The sequence below is a fragment of the Bactrocera oleae genome, chromosome 6 (genome assembly GCF_042242935.1).
Source record: "Bactrocera oleae isolate idBacOlea1 chromosome 6, idBacOlea1, whole genome shotgun sequence".
NCBI lineage: Eukaryota > Metazoa > Arthropoda > Insecta > Diptera > Tephritidae > Bactrocera > Bactrocera oleae.
In genome coordinates, this window is record NC_091540.1 from 1364005 (window position 1) to 1386496 (window position 22492).

General features: G+C 33.7%; 1 protein-coding gene across 1 annotated transcript in view; it reads left to right on the forward strand.

The window, feature by feature from the left end:
- eg (eagle) overlaps positions 1-20573 on the forward strand; it is a 44087-nt gene extending 23514 nt beyond the window's left edge. The window contains exons 2-3 of the mRNA XM_036358459.2: positions 8282-8359; positions 18418-20573. Coding sequence (XP_036214352.2) covers positions 8282-8359; positions 18418-19764 — 1425 coding nt within the window. The 3' untranslated portion in view covers positions 19765-20573. The remainder of the gene's footprint in view (positions 1-8281; positions 8360-18417) is intronic.
- The last annotated feature ends 1919 nt before the right edge of the window (positions 20574-22492 follow it).

Sequence of the window (22492 nt, forward strand, 5' to 3'; positions counted from 1 at the left end):
ATGTCTGTACGTAAAGAGAGTTGACGATATCATCCGTATAGCGGATAACTCTAAATATTTCCACGTAAATGGAAACCCAAGTAGGGATACAAAATACTGCTTTTGACTCTTATAACGGCATCTCATGTGTAACTGGTCACCCCAAAGCTTCAAACCCAAATTAAATAACATTAATACAGCAGCCAAAATGGTCAGACCAAATGCCTACAACTGTTGTGCAGTCCCTTTAATCTGAATCAAAAGCTTAGCTCAGAAAAAGTACAACAACAATAACAACAAAAAACAATATGCAAACCAACGCGTTGCACTACAAAGTAGACGCTACGAATAAACTGCTTAAGCAGTCCGAAGCTCATAGCAACAACAGCAATGTGCAAAAGTATGCTTTTTTTTATATATAGGTATATATATATTTTTTTTTTGGTCAACTGACAATATGTGGATAATGAAAGACGGACAACAACATTAGCAAAATCGTCAGATGAAAAGGTTAACCAATGAAGCAAAAGATTTTTAATATGTATATATGTATGTGTGTGATGGTAGTGTGAGTAAAAATGTTGATTAATGCACATTTAAATTTTTTCAACAAATTATTTTACCGTAATATATTTTTATATATTTAAAAGAAAATAATTTTAAAATTCAAATTAACATATTTTTATTTACTTAATTTTTCAGCGTTTCTAATTTTTTTGCTAAGTTAAATATTTTCTTTCCTGTAGTTTTGATTAAATACTTTTTAAACGAGGGAAAAAATAAAAAAGGGAAAATAAGAAAAAAAAAATATTGTAAAAGTATAACAATGTAAAGTCTGGGAATTTTCATCCTTGAGCGCTAATTCCGTCGGTTTTTTTGTTCTTTTAAATTTTTTAACTTAATATTCTTAGCTACTTTTTAATTTAACTTTAAATTAAATATCTAATATATTTTTTAATTATACTGGAAGTTTAATAATTTAAAAAAGAATAAGAATAAATTTCATTCGAAATTTTAAAAATTACACAAAAAACAATTAAATGTTCAAATTTAATTAAACATTTCATTAAAAATCTTAATAAGTTATAGTGTATAAGTCTTTTGGTTTTTAATTTTCAAATTACCAAATTTACTTAAGGCATTAAAATATTAATATTGCTTTTTAACTTGCCAATTTTTTTTTTATTTAAATTTCCTAATTATTTTTTTAAATAAGTATGAGGCAAAAGCTTAAAATTTTTTTTTTTTAATTTCCTAATCTTTTAAAATTATTTCTATTAATTTAATTTTTTACTGAAATGAAATAATGAAAAAACCTCATTAAAGACACTTTATAATTTAGTTAAAATAATTTTCTTAATTTCGCTAATTTTTAGTAGGATTTTAATTGTTTCTCTAATATATATATAATAAACTGAGTTTTATACTCTTAATTTTTTTAAATAAATTAAAATTTTTTGTTCATCGTGTTTTCTTTAGCTCTTTCTAACATAATTTTTTAAAATTATTTTATTATAAAATAATAATTTTTTTTTTTTAATTTTTATATTTTTTTCACTTTTTTAAATTTTAAAATACACCAAAAGTGCCTTAACTTTGGTTTAAAAAATGTTGTTTTCATATTTCTTAACGGGAAAATTTAGTTTCTTGTTACCAAAAATCGTTGAGCTTTACCCATCCTTCACTCCTTGTTTTGCTTTTGATTGTTTGGTCATGAAGTCATAAATCAAGATTACCCAGGCATGATATGCTGTAACGGCTGCTGGAAGCCTGCCACCGTCGCTGTTGTTATTGCTGCTGCTCGGGCTGTCATGGCATGGCAGCAATTGCTCGCATTGTTAGGCAACCCGAAATTCACACCAAACTGACAGTGAGGCATAGCAAAAAGTATAACTATAACAAAAACGATAACGAATAACAAGAAGAGCAATAACAGCAAAAACAAAGCAGCAAAAAATATTGCAAGTAAAGTATGCAGCACAAAAGCGTGGCATTCAATTGCTGGGCAAAGGTAAAGGCAGAAAAATTGATTGGTTGGTATTTTGCATAAATAGCAGCAGCGCTTGCAATAATAATAGCAAAAACAAAAAGAACAGTATTGCAACTTGCAGCAATAACAACACTGCCGCTTAAGCAACCAAATTCCAGCATTTCCTCAGTATTCATGCAACACTCTTTTCCGCCGCTCATTTCGCGACACTTTGACGTGCCACATATCCGTCACTGCGCCGCGTCAACCGTTTGACGTTTGATCGATTTCAGTGCACAATGGCCAAAGGATGCATCAGGCTTCGGCCAACCAAACAATGCCCACACAATGTCAGAGGTGTGAAATAATCGTTGCATGCGCCTGACAGCCGCGACACCAACTCGTCCACCGTCCACCGTCCATCGCCGTAGCGCTGTCGATAGCTCGGCCGCTAGGCAAATGCGCGGCTGCAACATCACTCAGTGCACTCAAACTGTGGCCGTTTGGTGGCCGTGCCACAATGTCTGACAATAACGGCGCGCTTTAGTCAAGTTCCTCGGCCGGCTGGCTGCCTGCCTGGCTGACCATGCAAATCTACTGGCGGACGGACATTTGAGCTGATAGTTTGTGTATTTTGATTTTTTTTACTTTTTTTCTTTTCCTTTTGACCATTTTTTTTTTGTTGGCCAGGTCATGAGAAAAATTGCGCGCAAGATGAGATGCAAGCAGCAAGAAATCACTTAGCGCGCAGCCGCAAAACAATGCTGCTAGAAAATAATTTACCAAAACGTTATTGAGCAAGTCGGCGCTGTCGCAAAGTGCACGGCCGTTACGTGCATGGCCCGGAGCTGCTTACTTAGTGGATGAGTAAATAAATGCTGTAAAATGCTTGTACCAGTTTTGTAAATAGAAATGAATTATTTTCGATTGTAAATTCCAGCGAAATGATATAAAAAGCGGATCGGTTGGCAATGAATTATGATTATGAGTATTTGTTGAAGTTTTTAGAAGTTAGTCAATCAAAATTTTTGTGGCAGGTATGAATATAATGATACATACCCGTATATGTTAAGAATGTTAGAAAGAGAACAACTAACAAAATATTTAAATCTGAAGTACGGACAGTATCGGATCCAGAATTTTTCTTTGGGGAAGATATATTTCCATATATTTTTAATATTTATGTTATTGGAGAGGAGAGGAGAGGAGAGGAGAGGAGAGGAGAGGAGAGGAGAGGAGAGGAGAGGAGAGGAGAGGAGAGGAGAGGAGAGGAGAGGAGAGGAGAGGAGAGGAGAGGAGAGGAGAGGAGAGGAGAGGAGAGGAGAGGAGAGGAGAGGAGAGGAGAGGAGAGGAGAGGAGAGGAGAGGAGAGGAGAGGAGAGGAGAGAAGAGAAGAGGAGAGGAGAGGAGAGTTGCTTCTTGTGTAAACAAGGACGTGTGCAAAATTTCGTTATCTCAAAAACTGAGGGACTAGCTCGCGTATATACAGACAGACAGACGGCACAGGGCTAAATTGACTCAGATCATCATGCTGATCATTTATATTTTATAGGGTCTCCGACGCTACATTTTGGGTATATACATACATCGTGGCAAACTTTGGATATCCAGTTCAGGGTATAACGAGACATAATGAGAGAAAATAAAACAACAACACAACGATACTAAATGAAAGAAGAAACGAAACTTGAAAATTGTTATTGAAAAATATTTATTAATCACAAATAAAATATAATCACAAATGATAGAGTAAATCAGAACAATAAAAACTTTCTGCAAAAGTGCTGACAACAAGTGAACAACAGGCAACGAAAAAAATTTGAAAACGGTTAGAGGCAATCAACGTGGAAGGCATGACCACGACCGTGGCATTGGCAAACAGTTCATAAGTCAAAACAGCGTAAAATAGAAAAAAAACCATAACAATAACAACAAAAGCGTGCATAAAAAGTGGGAGCGCGCACAGAAACCATTACAGCATTTATAAGTGCACACATGTCTATATATAAGCACTGTGCAACACAGGCACACACTTGCAAGCGCTAAGCCATTGAGTTAACAATGCATGAAAATATGCAGCAATTCAACAGCAATTCATAGCGAAATTACCATATATGCCGGCGATATGCTGAAGATGACTGTGACGACGGCGACGACTGTGTGATGCACCTTACCGGCCGCATTGTGGCATAAAAAATGAGAATTGTATAAAAGTGATAAAAGCAAAAATCGCCAACAACAAATGGCATAAAAATGAAAAACAACAACAATAACAAGAAGGATGTTGCAAGCAAACGAATCGAGTGCCATAGAAAAAATTATCATTTCATTAAAAATGCAAAAGCACATTGAAGAGCGTGCAGCAGCAGCAGCGGTATTGTTATTTCTGTTGCTGCTGCATGCCACAGGCATACAATGTGGCAGCAAAATGTTGCGAAATTCTTTTCACTTGCTTTATAGGCGACCCACTGACTGCCAGTCGTTGTCGCTGGTGGTGTTGGTGTTAGTGCTTATGTTGGCCGCTCTGGGAAGATGCGCTGTCTTTTACCACTTTATTGCGCCGCTTTCGAGGTATTCTCAAGCTTTTACGCGCACGCTGCTAACTTATTATTTTGTTGACCCAAACTTTATGAGCAGCAGGCGTTGTTTATTTGGCAATATTTTTTCACTATGACTCAAAACACTTTTTGCACACTTTTCCTCTTGCGCATAAACGATTTCTAATGTGTTTGTGTGTGAGTGTGTAAAATTGGGTGCAGTATTTTGCTGCAGAAACAGCAAATTTCAAAATAAAGTTGAAGGATCATGTGCAGAAGCTTCTCACATACAAAAATACAAAGTAATTATATAAAAAATTATAAATTTTAATATTTGTTTTGACTTTTCTTTAAATATTTTTACATTAAATTTATGTGTATTTTTGTTTATTTCCAAAAATTTTTTATTTCAAATAATTTAGCTCCCTTTTTCACAATATTGTTAAAGATTTTTTTATTTGTTTTTATTTCTACTTTTTTAATTCTGGTTGTTTGTTTCATTTGTATTTTTAGTTTATTTTTATGTTATTTATTAACTTGTACTTATCTATTTAAAATTTATTTTATATTTTTGTTACTATCACCAAAATTATTTGTTTTAACCCTAGCGGCTCATTACACCGATAGTTGCCGCGTTGTTGCATGCGCCGTTGCTGCTGTCGATTTGGCTAAAACGATCTCCCATCGCGCCTGCTACACGCTCCGCACCCACGCAAATATCAGCAAGACTCTCAAAGCACATTACACCACAACCCTCCTCCACCACTGCTTGCGGTACCTTCTGTTTCGTGTACCTTTATTGCAACTCTTCTTATACTTTTTTTGACCAAAACGACCTGCCACCTACTCAACACTCAAGGCAGCAGCGTGATGTTCGTTCCCCAGAAAGGTATAGAAGACAAAGAAGTGGGAAAGCAGCAGCAACAATAACAACAATATTGCAAGAGTTCAATATTGAACCAGACCGGGAAGGTAACCAAGCAGCAACAAGCAAAAAACAAAAACAAAACCAAAGTCAAAGGCAATGCCAACAGCCAGAAGAGCGACGGCTGCGGCAGTGGCAGCGGCAGCACTGGCAACACAAAAAATTTTCACAGGCGTGCACACAACAACAACAGCAACTACAACAACAAGGTGTACCGAAATTACAATGCCAAAAAGTCTGCTGTACAAAAAAGCGCTTGTAAACAGCGGCAATGAAGAAGCAACGCTCGTCGCGGCGGCAATCGATGGCGCGCAGCAGCAACATTTTTCAATGTGAAGTTTAACTTAAACGCCGCAACAAGCTACGCTCTTGTTGTTATTGCTAATCTGCTCTATGCTGCATGTGGCATGCATTTTTATCGTATTTTTTATTATGATTGTGTTGCTTTGTTGTTTAATTTTAATTTTTTATTTTTCATTGCTGCTTGCTTGCTGCTTCTTTGCGCTCGCCTGGGGCATATCTCACCAGCAGCGCCGCAGCCGCCTAAGTCTAGCACGGCCTGGCCGGCCTGTGAACATGTTTGACCTACTGAATGCCGCAAGGAAATTATGCCATTTGCCGCATTTATTTAGTAGGTGAACAAGAAAAATTGGTGTCCACAAAGACAACAAAAAAAATAGCGAAGTCTAAAAAACGAGGCGAAAAGCGGAAATTTACTGGATAGGAGGAAAGAAATGCAATTGCAAAAAAGAAAAGGAAAATTCGGCAGAAAAATTACACTTTAAAGGTATGCGGCATGTTCATGACGCCACTATGGAAGCTTGGAAGCTACGGTGTACGCAAAACCTTATTAAGAAAGTGGGGATGCCGTTCAAAAATGTAGGGGAAAAGGTTTCTGAGCTCGTACATTTGAAGAGTTTGAGAAAGAGTCGGAAATAATTTGAAAATATTTAGACAAAGCTCACACAATGCACTGTGTTGGATTATATTAGATATAACAATAGATTTTTCTTAGCAATTACTTAAAAGTAATCATTACTTATAATCAATAATTTAATGCTTTAAAGTTCATCAAAAAATCTTGTAAAAAGTTCATGGAAGATATAGTAATAAGTTTTTCATAGTAATTACTTATAAGTAATCATTACTTAAAACAAGTACTTTGTAAGACATTACTAAGTAATTAGTAAGTAGGTTCTGCTAATTAGTTTATTGCTTCGTAATCAATAATTATAAGTAAGTAATTAAAATTAAATTTTCTCTAAATGATTAAATTACTATTTTATAATGTTTTTTCGTATTAATTGCTTACGAGTAATCATTACTTATAGCCATTGCTTTGCAAGATATTACTACGTGATTAGTATGAGCTAATTAGGTTGCTGCTTCGTAATAAGTAATCACAAAGTAATTATCTATAAATAATTATACTACCAACCTGTAATGGTAAAGAAGTAAATAATAATTTTACTGGTATAATTTTGGTGACATAATTACTCGTGAGTAATTGGAAAAACTTCTTTACAATTACTTAAATTAGTATTCTGTAATGGTAAGAAAGTCATTTATATTTAACTGTTGGTCATTTTTGTTTCTACCTAATCATTTATTTTAACTAAGTAATTAAACTTGATTTTCTATAAATGATTAACTATCCCTAATAAATTAGAAAAATCTGTCTACAGTTATTTAGATTAAAAATGTTTATTGGTAACTAAGTAATTTGTATTAAACTACTGGTTATTTGTAATACTTTGTAATCAGTGATTACAACTTATTATTTAAAAGTATTTGCAAATAAATAATTAAACTAATAATTTATAATGATAAAGTGAGTAATTAAAAGCAATTGTCTGCAAGTAAATAAATTATTAGTATGTAATAGTAAATTACACTAAGACCTTACTAAAAATAACAACGTATAACTAAAAATTCATTTAAACCAGCTAACAATCAGCACTAAACCTCAAATGTGTTTACAATTACAACCAGTACTTTAACTCTTCGCATTACTTTTTTTCCAACAACTTGGCTGCAGTAGCTCAAGCACTAAGCTGCCGCATATAAACAGAAGACTTAAGACACAAACCCAACGTCAATATTTTGCATGCACTTTCTCTAATGAATCCGCTCACAGCACCGACAAGCGTTGTGCCGGTATTTTCTCACACTTTACACAGTGCCCATGAGCAGCAACAACAATAGCAACGTGACTGTCGGTAGAATGAAACTGCTATGGGCGCACACAAAATCTAATCTATTCGAACAAGTGCAACGCACACACATTTTGCGGTTATAGAATTTGCGCGTGTATGAGTGTGTCTTTGACAAATATGCAACTCTCTTCGTCTTACCCAAGCATATAGGGTGTTTATGTTCACGTAGAACGGTAGTTTGTGTACCGCTGCTGGGCATACAAAAGCTTTTGCTGTCAACAACTTTAAATGCTCATATGTAATATTTACGCATCAAGGTGCATAATTTGCTCTTTTTGCTTTGGGTGGCAAGTCTGGTAACCACAAACTATTGCCGCTGACCTGCGCAATATTTCATTTTTATGCGAAAATAAATTGAAATATATTGCAAATAAATATTACTTAAGCTTTTGTTTGCGGCAGCCAGGATATTGGCAATTATTTGTTGTGTTTATGAAGCGTTTTATGGTTGGGCTATTAGATTTGTGTTCTTATTTATTAAAGTAGCAAGCTACATGCTTCAGGTGTTTCCATAAGACTCCATAAATAGCTGATTTTCAAATTCCCGCAATTTCGTTACAAAAATGTTATAATTTTTATTTAGTTTACAACTCTTGCACTTAATCTGCGGTTTATCATAAAAATATTAATACTGAATTATCTTGTTTAATTTGCAGATGAACCAGCTGTGCAAAGTGTGCGGTGAGCCGGCGGCTGGATTTCATTTTGGCGCATTCACATGTGAAGGTTGCAAGGTAAAAATTAATATGCGAGCTTTTATCGGAATTTGACCATTTTATTTCAGATTAAGCTCTAGGAATATGTAACGCCATTTATTGATTAATCAAAAGTATACAAAACATTCTTAAAAGTACTTCAAAATAAACATAATAAATAACATTTATATTTCATTTAATTTTTGCATGGATTTTTAGAATGTTGAAAGAGAGCTTCAAATTTCTTATTGAAAATAAGTTTTTATTCAAAAAGAGAAAATAAATGTGTGAAAAATTCCAGAACAGCTCTCCATTGCATACTTTTGAGCGCAAGCCTATTTTTTTCGTTTTATGAAACCTTTGTACTTCTTAACCAGTTTATGTTATATACAAAAAGGCTTTCACTTATCAATTTTTTTAATGGTGACGAAATTCTCTCCTTGTACTCATAAATAACTGATACAGTTTGGAATTTTTTTTCAGCCATTAATCACCGGAGAATCACAAAAATTTAGTTAAATTTCCCTACCATTTATACACTATAAGAGCTAGTCAATTTTAAATTCACTTTTCGAAGAAATTAATCAAAAGCTACAAATTTTTTAATAGCCTCTTTTCGTTCTCACTCTTTTTTTAAACTTTTAACAACAAAATTATGTTGCGCGTCACGGCTGTAGCATAAATTTGACTTTGAAAATGAATTTAATAGCAAAAAAAACGAATGAAATAATAATATTAAATAAATAGTAAAACAGGATCAAAAACGTTTAAAACAAACTTAGAATAGATAATATTGTTTAAGGTGAGTTGCCACCTATTTAGACATTGAATTTATCATCTAAGTTAAAGGAATTATGCAGTAAAGCTATCAAAGTAAATTCAATTTGAAAATTTTGAAAATATTTCAGAGAAGAGTTGCCACCTGTTTAGATGTTTTTATTAAAATAAATTTTTAGAAAATTGAAATATCAAGTTGTTCTTCAACCGTGTTGAGGAAGACATCTCTTAAATATATATATTTCTAAGGTGTTGCCATTTATTTAAAAATGTAGAAATTTTACATTAAGTAAGTTAGACGAATTATACATACTATAAAGTTATGTAATTATCGAAGTAAAGTAAATTTTAGCACGCTTATGGTAAAGTAGTTGAAAATATTTTAGAGAAAAGTTACCTCCTCTATACATATTTTCATTAAAATAAATTATTAAAACATTTAAATATTACATTTGGGCATCATACTCAAGAAACCTTATGAAAATATTTTTCTTAAACTTATATTTTAGATTGAGAATATTTTTTAATGCATGTTGCCACCTTTTTAAAAATTTAAATTTAATTTTTATAAACCAAATTTTGCATAATATTTATTTTGCATTGCATTTTACTCAAAACAAATGCTATTTTTCTTCTCAGTGATATATAAAGTAACCGCAAACAGACTCTATACTACCTACCTTCTCCTTCTACGAGTTTACGCTCTCTTTTATGCGAAATCATCTAATACGCAGATAATGTCGATTTGATTGACTGCATTTTGCACGCACAACCACCATCAACTGAATCAATAATACAAACCGAATGAAAATTAAATCAATAAACGATTTGCTTGCCACAGCGCTAAAGAGTCAAGCGATCGAGTTAAAACGATTTAAGCGGCCACAACGGCGACGATTACTCCAGTTGCACAGTTCAATTGCATGGCGAACTCGACTCATTGCCATTTTACATACACAAGCACATAAGTACACGTGTTTGCAATATTTGTGCACAACAACAACAAAATGATTGACAGCCGGTTTGCATGCTCTGCATTCATTACGATTCATTCATTGCCGCCACGCTGCCTTGTTGTGTATGAATGTGCCTGTGTGTGCGTAATTCAATTCAAAGATTTACTTTTGTTGCTGTTTTTAGCTATTTGTTGTCCAGCTATTGGCCTCCGCATTTATTTATCTGCTATTTTTTCAATTTTTAAATGGAAAATAAATATTTTCCCACAATTTGCTTCGCTCGCTGACTACTTTACCACTCATTGCTCTAAATTATGCCTGGTAAACGCTTCAAATTGTTCATTTGGTTTTGCAATTTTATGCTTTTATTAGCAGCGTTTGTGGCGTTATTGCTTTCTTTTATGTTCCATTTCGCCCATTTCGTGTTCGGCTTAATGCGTTCGCTCATAAAAGCATAAATGTTTTACTTTTCGTATTCGTTAATGTTGTTGTTTTACCGTTTTGTTGCTATGCTGCCATCAGTGGTACTGGGATGTAGTAATAGACTATAAAAGCTTGCAAATGGCAGTTAGCAAAGTTTCGAACCAACTTACATAAATGTCATTTGCTTGAAATTTAGCGGTGTCTCATACCCAATCTGTATTATACAATTTGATTCATTTCCGAGATTTTTTGTAATATTTAAAATATTTAGAAAGACAATTTTAATCCAGGTTATCTAAACTCATGAAGTGAAAGTGCAGGCCTTTTAACTTGATAAGAAAGTCCATGCAATAAAACTTTCAACATATTGTGTTCTATGGTCAGTTTTTTGAATAACGTGTATAAGCGACTACCGACAGGGTAGGTAAGGTCACAGTTAAGAATTAGCATTGAAAATCTAATATTCGACCAAAGAGAGAAATAGTCTCTTGTCTAAACCAACTTGGAGTACTTCTGATATATAAAATACGCAAACCAGCCCTACAGTTGTTGAGCTATTGCTCTGAAATTTTGCATAAGTCTTTTCCTCTCTAAGAATATTTTAAAATTTTTTCGGTTTTTATTTTTATTTTTGGTGGTAATCCCGTGCTTATATAAGCCCAAAACGTTATAGTTGGAAAATCATTCGGAAAATATTTTAAAATTTTTTCAATAAATTGTAAAACCTTAGATAGCAACTCTTTACCAAAATAAGTCCAAAACATTCACGAATATTTTCTGGCGTGACATTCGGTTAACATTTTGGAAAATATTTCAAAATGGCAACATTATTCAAACTCAGTTTCAAACTTGGAGTGTTTCTTCATTATTTGTATTTCATTGTTTAACTTCTTTGTATTTATTAAAATTTTTCTAGGTGGCATCATTGTTTTTAATTGTCTGTAAAACATTTCGAATAAATTCCGGTTTAATATCAATACGAATTTATTCTATTATTATATTTTATTAGATTGTAAACGTCTTTCAAACTGCTTAAATAAACGAATTCCAAAAATTCCGCTGGTTTTATGCAACTGCTTCGCGCTTTCTAATTTAAAAATTGAACAAAGAAAAGCGAAGCCTCCCCATTTATCTATAAGCACAGGCGGGAGATTATGACAAATCAGTTAATACATATATATATATTCCACTTGTGCAACACGCTTGCTTACTAATTGCTATGTAATGAAAATCCTCAATGCCATAAAAATCTGATTTTAATAACAAATTAAAACAGTATCAGCTCAGCTGGCTAATGATCATGTGGCTACACACCACACATTTGGTTCCGCATATTTCTCCACACATAGATATATATATATATATATATATATGTATATATATGTTAAACAATTTTAATCGTAATTGATGCATTGCACCGTATGAAATTAATGATGATACGTGAACGTTGTGCTGCAAGGTGAAACAAAAACGTTGCTTAAACAACAATAACACGAAAACAGCAAAAACAACAAATTCTATAATGAAAATTATAGCGCATAGTGTTGCTGATGGCGTTCACTAACAACAACAAATTGGAAATTAGTGCGCCAAAGTTGATTAAGTATAACCAAATTGATGGACATTAATGCCATTAATGTATGTATGATTGTGTATAGCACATAGCAGGAATTTAATAAACAAATATCTCAAGCCACTAAATTAAACAGGAAATCATATAGAGCAATACGAATATTCATAATGTTTGGCCGAACGCCAACAAGTTTGTGTCTTAAGTCTTTACTTTAATACGCACAGGTCGCATTACAAATGTAAGTGTGTGTGTGTGTGTGTATGTGTCGCTGCACTAATAACACTTTAATGATGCGGATGCAAGCGCCGGCTTGCCGAGCGCGTAATTTACTTATGCAATTGATAGCTATGACCCACTGTGAAGGCGATTTTGCTGGAATTTGATTAAAGCAGGGTACATAACAAAATGTATCTAGCTTAGTAAAAGCAGGAAGGTGTTTATTTTGTTGGCTTTACTTTATTAGAACACTGATTTTTCATAATTGATAGTCAAATGCAATAGTACTTAAGTTAGAGGTAGCTAGTAGAGACACGAACATGGAAAAAAAGCAAACTAATCGCGCAGCGGGCAAAGGAATTAGAGAGAACTAGGTTCTTGCATATTTAGATTCAATCAATGAAGGGATCAAGCTAAGTTGAAATCGCAATAAATACTATCAGTGTTCTACGAGAAATGCCATCCATAGGACAATGTCAGCTTATTGCCAGGTTTTGAAAAATTGCGTCCCCTATGTGACATGGCCTGGCTAGTAACTTATTCTTATTATTCCTGAAAGTTTGAAACACCTGTTTGTAGTGGTAATTTAATCGAAAATAACTCACTTACTTTCTGTCTTTACTAAGTGTCTAAGTGCTGCCAGCTAACGTTTTGGTTATATCTGCAAAATATACTGCAAAATGTCACATGATACGCCGTGTATCCTGGAGCAACTGTGATCACCTAAAATGTTGAGGTTAAGATCGCACTTTTTCCACTTGCTATTGAACCGTGAGTATGATTGCGGGAATCAACATCAATACTAATACTAAAATGCATAAATGCTAATTTATGATATAGAATAGTAATGCGCCCGAACTTTGAAAATAGACGTTGAGAATATATACTGCAAACCCAAAAACAATAGCGACCAATTAATAACAAGTGCAATGCATGCAGGGGTTTTAGTAGAATTTCCCTGTCATAAACACTTCATCACATAGAGTCTAAAATAAAAGGTTATTCACACAGTAACAATAATAAGAATGACATATAAAATAATTTAAAAAGTTTTTGAAACAACTAACTTGTATTGATTGGATTAACATAGCCTGACTTTGCCTCTGCTAAAATTAAGAATATCAAATACGAAAAGATCAAGTTATTGATAAAGAATACAGGAGATTATAATCAGTAGCATTTAAATTTGAGAACTAAAAAAACGATTGAAGAAAAATTATACAGCAACAAGCTAAGCAAACTTTATAATGTTACTCAAATCGAGTGAAATGCTTTGAACATGCAGGCTTTCTTTATGGTAACCATTTCAAGTGACTAATTGAGAGCCTCTTAGTATAGACATGGATTTTTTTGCATTAGAAAATACTATTATGTTATAAAAAGAAAAAGTATATCATCAAAAAAGTGAATAACTGTAACAAGTTTGCAGCAATAAAACACAGCAATAAATATTAGTTAGCATGCAGCGTTCGGTAATTACAAGCAATAAATAAATAAAAATCAAATAATAATTTACTTTATTGTCTTATTTTACATTTAAGGCGCTTATTTATGCGCAGATTTCATGTAATTTTATTTTTCGAAGCCTATAAACAAGTGTTTTCCGCTTCGCCGCTCGTAAAACAGCGCGACACATTGCCGTTCACGTGTTGTAGATGCGAACTTTAGTGTTTCGGTGGAAAGTTAATGTGCTGTCAATGATCTTCTAGATTAACAAGCAATTGACTTTTTGTTGCTGCGCTGCACTGCTTTGCCGCCTGATTGAGTGAGCATAAAAATGGCACAGCAGTTGGCGTCGGTTGTTGCAACATGCGTACAGCTGCTGCGCGAATTAAAGTGGATTTTTATGAATTGGCGCCCTATTAAAAGCGCACTTAACTTAAAAATCATTCTAGAGCAAGGCAGCACAACGCGGCGCATAAAGAAACTGCTATGTGAGAGTGAGAAAGAGAGCGCGCAACGATAAAGCGCATGCGCAAGTACACTGTTAACACAGCAAGCCAACTAATTAAATTAAATATATTTTTATGGTGTGCGCCGCCGACAAAGCTTAGTGACATTTAACAAATTGCTACAAGACATAACGAAATGGGCGGTAATAAAAGTTGACTGGACATTTTATGTACTCACGAGTATATGAGTGCGTGAGACAGTTGAATTACACATATAAATTGACTAGTTATATGTTTGACTATAAAGCTGTGTTGATAAAGTGGGAGTAGCAGTCTATGCGAATGGCGAAAGTATTGCGCGGGTGCAGGTGCGGATGCGGTTGCGCTCTGGACCACTTGTGGTGACAAGCTTAATTGCATTGCGTTACATTGCTTGGCAGGTGTATAGTGAATGCGTTTAACTCTAAAATGTTAATAAGGATTTAAATAAAACTTTATTTAAGAGATTATGTTCACTAGAAAATATCAAAAATCGTTTTTTAGCAACTTACATATACATATTTGGGAATATTCTCCGAAAGTTTGAAGTTGTTTAAACAAATAGTATCGAGATATGAGCATATTTCCACGCTGAAGTCTAAATTATTTTACCGTAAGAAATATTACCTGTATTTATCTATAACGATCTGTATTTGATTTGAGTTAATATTAAATATTAAATATTGTGCATACAACAACAAAAAAAAGGATAATAATAATTTTGAGCTCAGATATAATACACATCGCTCACCTCTTGCATTCATTGCTAACATTTTGAACTCTGACTAAAAGACAATTTATTTCTGCTTTATTGCGAACGCCTCATTATTTAATGCAAGCATACGTGAATAAATGTGCATGTGTAATAAGTTTGCATGTTTAATGAAAATTAATGATTTCTAGTGCCATAATAGTATCGTCGAACAAAAAAATAGCAAAGCAGCAGCAGCAAGACAGCGCTGCTACAATAGCAACCTCTTTTTTATTTGGCTTAGTTGTTGTTGTGTGTTCTCTTAATGCTGCTGACGTTGCTTTTAATACCACCTTTGTTTGATCCACTGGCATCTGCATAACAATGTAGCCAACAGCAGCAACAACAAAAATAATAACAACCAAAAAGAACAAAACGCAGCAACAACAAAAAACACACCAACAACAAAAACAACACAAAGCAGCAAAAGTTATTTTGCTCGCCGCTATTCGATCTACACGAGCAACATCCACCGTTGTTGTTGCCGACTGTCGTTTTGTGTCATTAAAGCGCGCTGCTTTGCTGCTTGCTTGCTGTGGCTTATTTGTTTCTGCAGCGACCTTGACTTTTTCACCAAACACCAGCTGCTTAGCTGCTCAATTGCTCATCAAGCTGTGTTGCGGCAACACACCTTTGTTTGCCTGATTAGTGATGCTTAGTAGATTTTGAATTTGTTTTTGTTGTATTTTTAAGTTTGAAGCTTCTTCATTATGATATTCTTAGTGCTTTGCTAGTGTTTCTGTTCATTTTAATGTACTTCGTGCCTTTGCCATCGGCTTTGCTGCACTCTTCCCCACTTTGAAGCTGCGCATCGCGTTTGTCACTGCTTGTTGTTGCTATAGCACTAATCTTGGCACTGACTGCTGGCTTCTAGCACAGTAGCTTAATTTAGTATATTTTGCAGCTTACCGGAGCTGCCGTTATTAAAATGTCATAATAGTGACATTTGCATTCTAAATTAATTTCGAAGATTACGATTTTCGATATTATTATTTTTGGCCGAAAATAAAATGATCTTTTATAGCTGCATTAATCTTAGCAGCTGTGCCAAATTTGGTAAGAATAAGTATGTGTGTTAGCTGGGACGACTGTTAAATGGAAATAGATAATTTTTCATTTAAGCTATTTTATAGCAAAAAAACACGTCATTAGCAAGAAACTTAAGCATAAGAAAAAATTTTAAATTATAGAAAATTAAAAATTATATTGCAAAAATTAAAAAAAAAATAATTTTAAAAAGTGTAAAATTGAAATAATATAAAAAAATTAACAACAATAAAACATAATATAAAGTTTAAATATTTACAAAAAATAAAATTAAATTAACGAAAATTAAAATAAAGTTTAAATAAAAAAAAATTTTAATTAATAAAAAAAAAATTTCTTAATTTAAAAATAAATTCAAGTAATGAAAAAAATGTGTGCGCATCAACAATAAATTGACCGAAAACTTTGAAACTATTTTTTAAAATTTTTATTTAAAAATATTTCTGTATATGTTTTTATTTGATTTTATTTAATTTTATGGAATTTTTTTTTTACGTTATTAAATTGAATTTAATATTATTATTATTTTTTTTTTTAAATTTGTAATTAATTTCTTTACTCGTTATTACATATGATTAAATATTTTCTGAGGTATTTCATTTTATTTCAATTACTTTATATTATTTTCACTCTATTTTATTTTATTTTTTTTAACTCATTTTTTTTTTAGTTTTGCCACTTTTTCATTTTTTAGTTTTATTTATTTTTTTATTCTTGTTTTATTTATTTTATTATATATAATTTTTTATTTTAATTTTATTTACACCGTTTATTTTATTTTATTTTGTATTCTATTTTGTACATAATAACAATTTTTTTCTTTGTTGCGCAAGTATTATTTTTTTTTTTCTTTTTCCACAATCTTTTCCATTTAATTATAATTACCGTTACTTCACACATAATTGGCTCAGCATTAAGCGCAATAAAAATAATATACATACCCATACACAGATGTATGTAAGCATATCTGCTCAACTGTGCATTTACAAATGTGTGTAATTAGTTCAGCGGCAAACAAAAGCCACACTTAAAAGTCCATCAGCCCGGCTGACCAAATGAACCAGAAAGGAATATCCCCTACCATTTCACAAATACTACGCTTACTACTAATGTGCAACATTAGCTTGCATAACAACAAAATTAAATGAAGTATAATGCACATAACAGTAATTGTAGCTTGTACACTTGCTACCATTATTACGCTCATATTTTATATACAAATAAATGTTTGTAGAAATTTGCTCTGCAGCAGCCTTGGCTTGGCTTTGAAATTCAACACTGTGCTTTAAATAAAGAAATAACTGTACGTATGTATTTCAGTGTGCCCCATTTTCGCAGCACAAGCCGGCTATTTTACTCCATTTGAGTGAAAATTAATAGTTGCTTAGAAAGAGCAAAGAAGGTTTGTCCACATACTCATATTCATACACACACATACACACCAGCATCTGCAGGTGTGTAATTTTCTTGTCAACTCGACGCTGAAAGGTGTTAATTAATTCGCCATTAATGTAAAAGCTTTGAAAGATATGCACATTATTTGCTACTGACTTTGCTGTGCGTTTCGTAAGAACGAGATTTGTGTCAAGTTTGCTGCTTAAGTCTTTTGTTTGGCATTACTTGCAAATGTACTGGCACTGAAGCATAAATTGTAAAATAGTTGAAGTTAAGTTAAGCGAAATGGAATTTGATACGAGCTCGGCTAGCTAACCTAGCTGATTTTTGATGAGATCACTTAGTGGTTAACCAAAGAAGCTCTGAAAGGTGAAAATAGAAGCAGAGAGAGAGAGAGTGATACGGAAAACCAAGTTTCAAACCTTATTTATTTGCTTATTAATCAGAATAAAGGACTTATTCTCTTTAGATCAAGTCATTTACGTACTACATATTCTTAAACTAATTCATAAGTTTCGACTGGCCTTCCCTTATCTTAGAAATTTCTCTCACCAAAATCGTTTAAGAGAGTTTTTACTCAAATCTGCTACCTTTAGGGATTCCTTTAATTTTGTACTTAACCACCTCTCAGATTCGAAGGGCTACCTCAACCATCCCCTTTACCTTAAAAGCAGTGCTCCTTCTTGAAAGAGCTTTCTACCAGAAGAGAACATATTAAAGGATCATTTCCGATTCAAATCTACTGCAGGCTCCTTTCATCGTAAACAGGTTCCACATACATACAGTCATCAAGCTGTCACACAAATTTTCTTTTTAGTAAGGATATTCTTCCGAATTGATTTTCTAATAAAGTAAGCTCTCTGAAGAAACTGGTTACTCCGAAGCGAACGCGTTAAGGATCTTCTTTCTAGAGTACGATATTTTCTGAGATTTCAACTAACGAATCATAATATATATTATTTATTGTAGTATATTATAGTACTCTATAATTAATATTAATATAAATAATTGTTCCCCCCTCGTTTCAGTCGTTCTTCGGCCGCACCTACAACAATATATCCGCCATTGCTGGCTGCAAAAACAATGGGGATTGCGTCATCAACAAGAAGAATCGCACGGCGTGCAAAGCGTGTCGCCTGCGCAAGTGCCTATTGGTAGGCATGTCGAAGAGCGGCTCACGCTACGGACGACGTTCGAATTGGTTTAAAATACACTGTCTGCTGCAAGAGCAACAAAGTGTGCCAGGTAATGGGCCAGGCGGCGGCGGCGGTGGTCCAGGTGGAGGTGGCAGCATAAATGAAGCTAATGCCAATAGAGCTAGCTTCGAGCAGTTGGCGCGTTTACATCAGCTGCAAGCGCGTCAAACCTATCAAGATAAAACGAATCCCTGCATAAAATCGGCCAGCATGTCACCAACAGCTTTGGCACTAAGCGCTGCGGCCGCAGCTGCCGTCGCTGCGAATAGCAGAGGCTCACCACAACCGCCGCCAGCCCAAAATAATATACTCAGCTCAGCGGCGAAATTTCTTAATGGTGTTGCGGATAGTGGGCGACATCACGCGCATCAGCAGCATCAATTACAACAGCAGCAACAACAGGTGGCGCAACAACAACTGCAATATAGCGCGCAGCAGCACCAGCACCTGCATCATTTACCCGCATTCGGCTATGGTGGCAAGGCGGAGACGCGCCTCAGCGAAACACCTAGCGATTCAGGCGCGTCGTCTGCCGGCGATGCAGCGGACGATGCGCGCAGCAGCGTTTCAGGTCGTCAGGAGCGCAACTGTAATTCAGCGCAACATCTTGCTACATTGGCGTACGAAGATTTAGAAGAGGCCGAGGCGCGTGAGCGACGCCACCAACAACTGCTGCAAATTTATCGCTCACACTCGGAACCACTACGCAGTCCTTTCGTGCATTTCGCGCTACCGCCGCACATATCACCGCTGGCTGCACCACCAGGCACACCACTTTCCGCCACCAATATTGCCGGCAGTCCACCTGCTCACCTCATGCCCGCTGCTTTGAAGGAAGAAATCAAACGCCTAAGCGAAGCGGCAACTGCTGCCGCGGCAGCAGCAGCGTCTGTGACAGTAGTGGATTGTACGTCTGCCAGCGATGCACAAGACGAACCCATAGACTTGTCATTGAAAGGACGTGAAATCGAACGACGATTGGCGGCAGCGCGGTCTAGCTATGAACGTCAACTGGCGCATGTGGAAGGAAACTCTCGCACGTCTACAACACCACCGCCTTCTGCCGCGTCACCTACTGCGTTGAGTATGGCGGCGCATGCAGCGCTGTCGCATGCTGTGATACATAAGCAAACTCCGCTGGACTTGACATCGGTGCGTTCGCAGACGCTAACTGGTTAAATCACTTGTACGAAACACATATTGTTGGAATCCGTTTATTTTTCTTGTTTTTTCTTAATGAAGTATTTAGAAAATAGTAAAAGCTCGATAAAGCTATAAACACTCAAGCTTGTGTCTTAGCTGCACTAGTTACTGAGCTTTCTTCTTGCCTAGGCATACTTTCAGGCGGTATACTATTTGTTTTCAAAATTTCGTTCGTTTTAGTCAGTAAATGTTTGAACTTCTCAAACGGTTATTGTGTTTTTGCGCAATGTAAAGAACTTATCTTAAATCGTGCGGAAAATATTAAAAACTACTATTTTTTAAATTGTAAATTACTTTTTATTCATTTATCGAGCTTCGACAGCAGTTTGATATGTATATATAATTAATTTAAATAGCATATTTCGAAACAAATCTATATTTTTCTATTTTTTAAAAATTATTTTTCATTTTACAATTTTTTTTCAGTTTTGTTTTTATTTTCAAAATTTTATTCAAAAAATTATTCAATAAATTTTTTATAATATTAAATATTATTTTTATTTTAATTTTTTTTTTTTTTTTTGTATATTATGTATAAATATTTTTACTATACAATAATTTACTGCAACTCAACATTGTATATATTCAAATGGCCAAGTCAGACCTGAGAATTCCCTTGTGCCATAGGAAAAAGAACAAAACTAGTGAAATATATATGAAAAATTTGGTGCCAACTTATGTACAAAAATTAATAGAAAATAATCTAAAATTAATAGTTTAATATTTAACTATCTTTCACATCAGAGAATATATTAAAAATAAAGCGTACACAAAGGTCTGCCAAACCGTATTGTCCTTACAGAGCGTTAATAAAGAAAAAGATTTTTCAGATTTTCTGTACAAAATTGTGCTTATTTTAAATTGCTTGTTAATTACAATAAATACAGTCACTTCTAAATCTTATATAGTGTATTATATTCCATTAAAAAATGTGAATAAAATTTTGATTTATAAAAATAACAAAATATTTTATAAATAAGTATTAATAGTTATAGAAAGTATGTAAAAATTATTTTAGCTAATTTTGTTTTGTATTCTCAAGTATATATACATAATATACTTATATATTACTTAATTTAAGCAACTAGCTTAATTTATACAACATTGTTTCTAGCGTAATTTAATTTAAAAAACACCATAATTTTATTCTATATTTAATTTACAATAATACTGTTATTTTTTTACTGAGACTCCAGTGAGTTTTTTATATAGAATATTTTTGACTATTGAATTAAGTAAATAAATTTATTTGCATAAATAACTTATAAATATTTAATATTAATTTTATTTATTTTCTTATAAGCAAATGGCAGTTAGAGAAAAAATTAATAAAAAATTAAAAAAAAATTAAAGCAATAAATTTTAGTTGCGTAAATAAATAAATATATATATTTGATATAAAATTGATTTTTATTGTTTTAACTTTAAAACGGCGCAAACCCTGCGCTAGTATGTAGAAAGACTCAATATTGGCAAAAAAAAGTAAAATATTTGATGCTAGCTTTGATCACATGAGACCATCTTTCAGTAATGGTATCTTTCAAACTCTATTAAAACTTAAATTTTCCTTAAACAGTTATCCCGCACAATATGGGGTTTTATTCATTTATGAGAGTTCTATAAAGCCGAAGTCCTTATTTTGTATATTAATATTTTAGCTAGGACTTACAACCGAAAATAAACGGAAACGACGCTTGATGTAGTTTTATTGTCTCTGCCACAGATTTCTTGCCTATTAGCAGCATTTTAGGATACTTAGTTTTAAATCTACCTGTTAAAAATATATTAATGCAGAAGTGATATCGAAAATCTTTATGAAGATCTCTTATCTCTGATAAGTAAAAAGTTTATCCGGACAGATGAGCATCTTCGATATTTGTTAATAACATACAAACTATGTTGCTATCTGAAAGACTTAAAAAAATTTCATACCCAATATAGATAGAAAAAGAATAAATTTGGGCTTCCGTTTTGCAAAAAGTATTGCTCACAGTGGTTGGTGTGACCAGAATATTAAAAAATGTTAAAAGATCAATGAAAGTAGTTTGGAAGGAATCTGAGTCTACGATTCGTCTCACTTTAGTGCTGTGAGAAATAGATTTAAAAAATTTCCGAAAATTCAGTATCTAATTTTCAACAAACTGGACTTATGTTAGGTGGTCCAAATATAGTTATAATCACACCATTACCCCCAATTAGATTTAAGACCTCGGAGTTTAGATACGGTTCCAGCTTCAGCATGTCCTACAGTTGAGCATATATTCAAGCATCCTCTTTTTTTTTTGTGCTGAGCGAACGTATTGATAAATGAGATCGAAAAGAAAAGAAAAGGCCCTTTCTTTTATCTTTGATATTGAAATGCTCTTAGACAGTCTACCAATCTAGTATTTGAGTGTATGTTACTTTGTAGTGAATGCCGAAAATTTCAACATACAAGATTTATGCGCACAAATTGTCAACCTAAATTATGTGAGCCTCATAAAATATATAGCACACGGCAAACAAATGAATGTGCAGAAAGAACTTAACGAAAACTATTACGCGTACAACTTAAGAGGCTAGAGGGGAGCAGCTGTTTGAAAGCCACAGCCGCGATGGTCAAAGGTGCGCCAAGTGCACTCGCAAATCAAGTGAATTCCTTCGGCGGCCAGCAATGACACTCGGCAAATGGCATTGGCGGCTTTTGACAATGTTTACAGAAAAC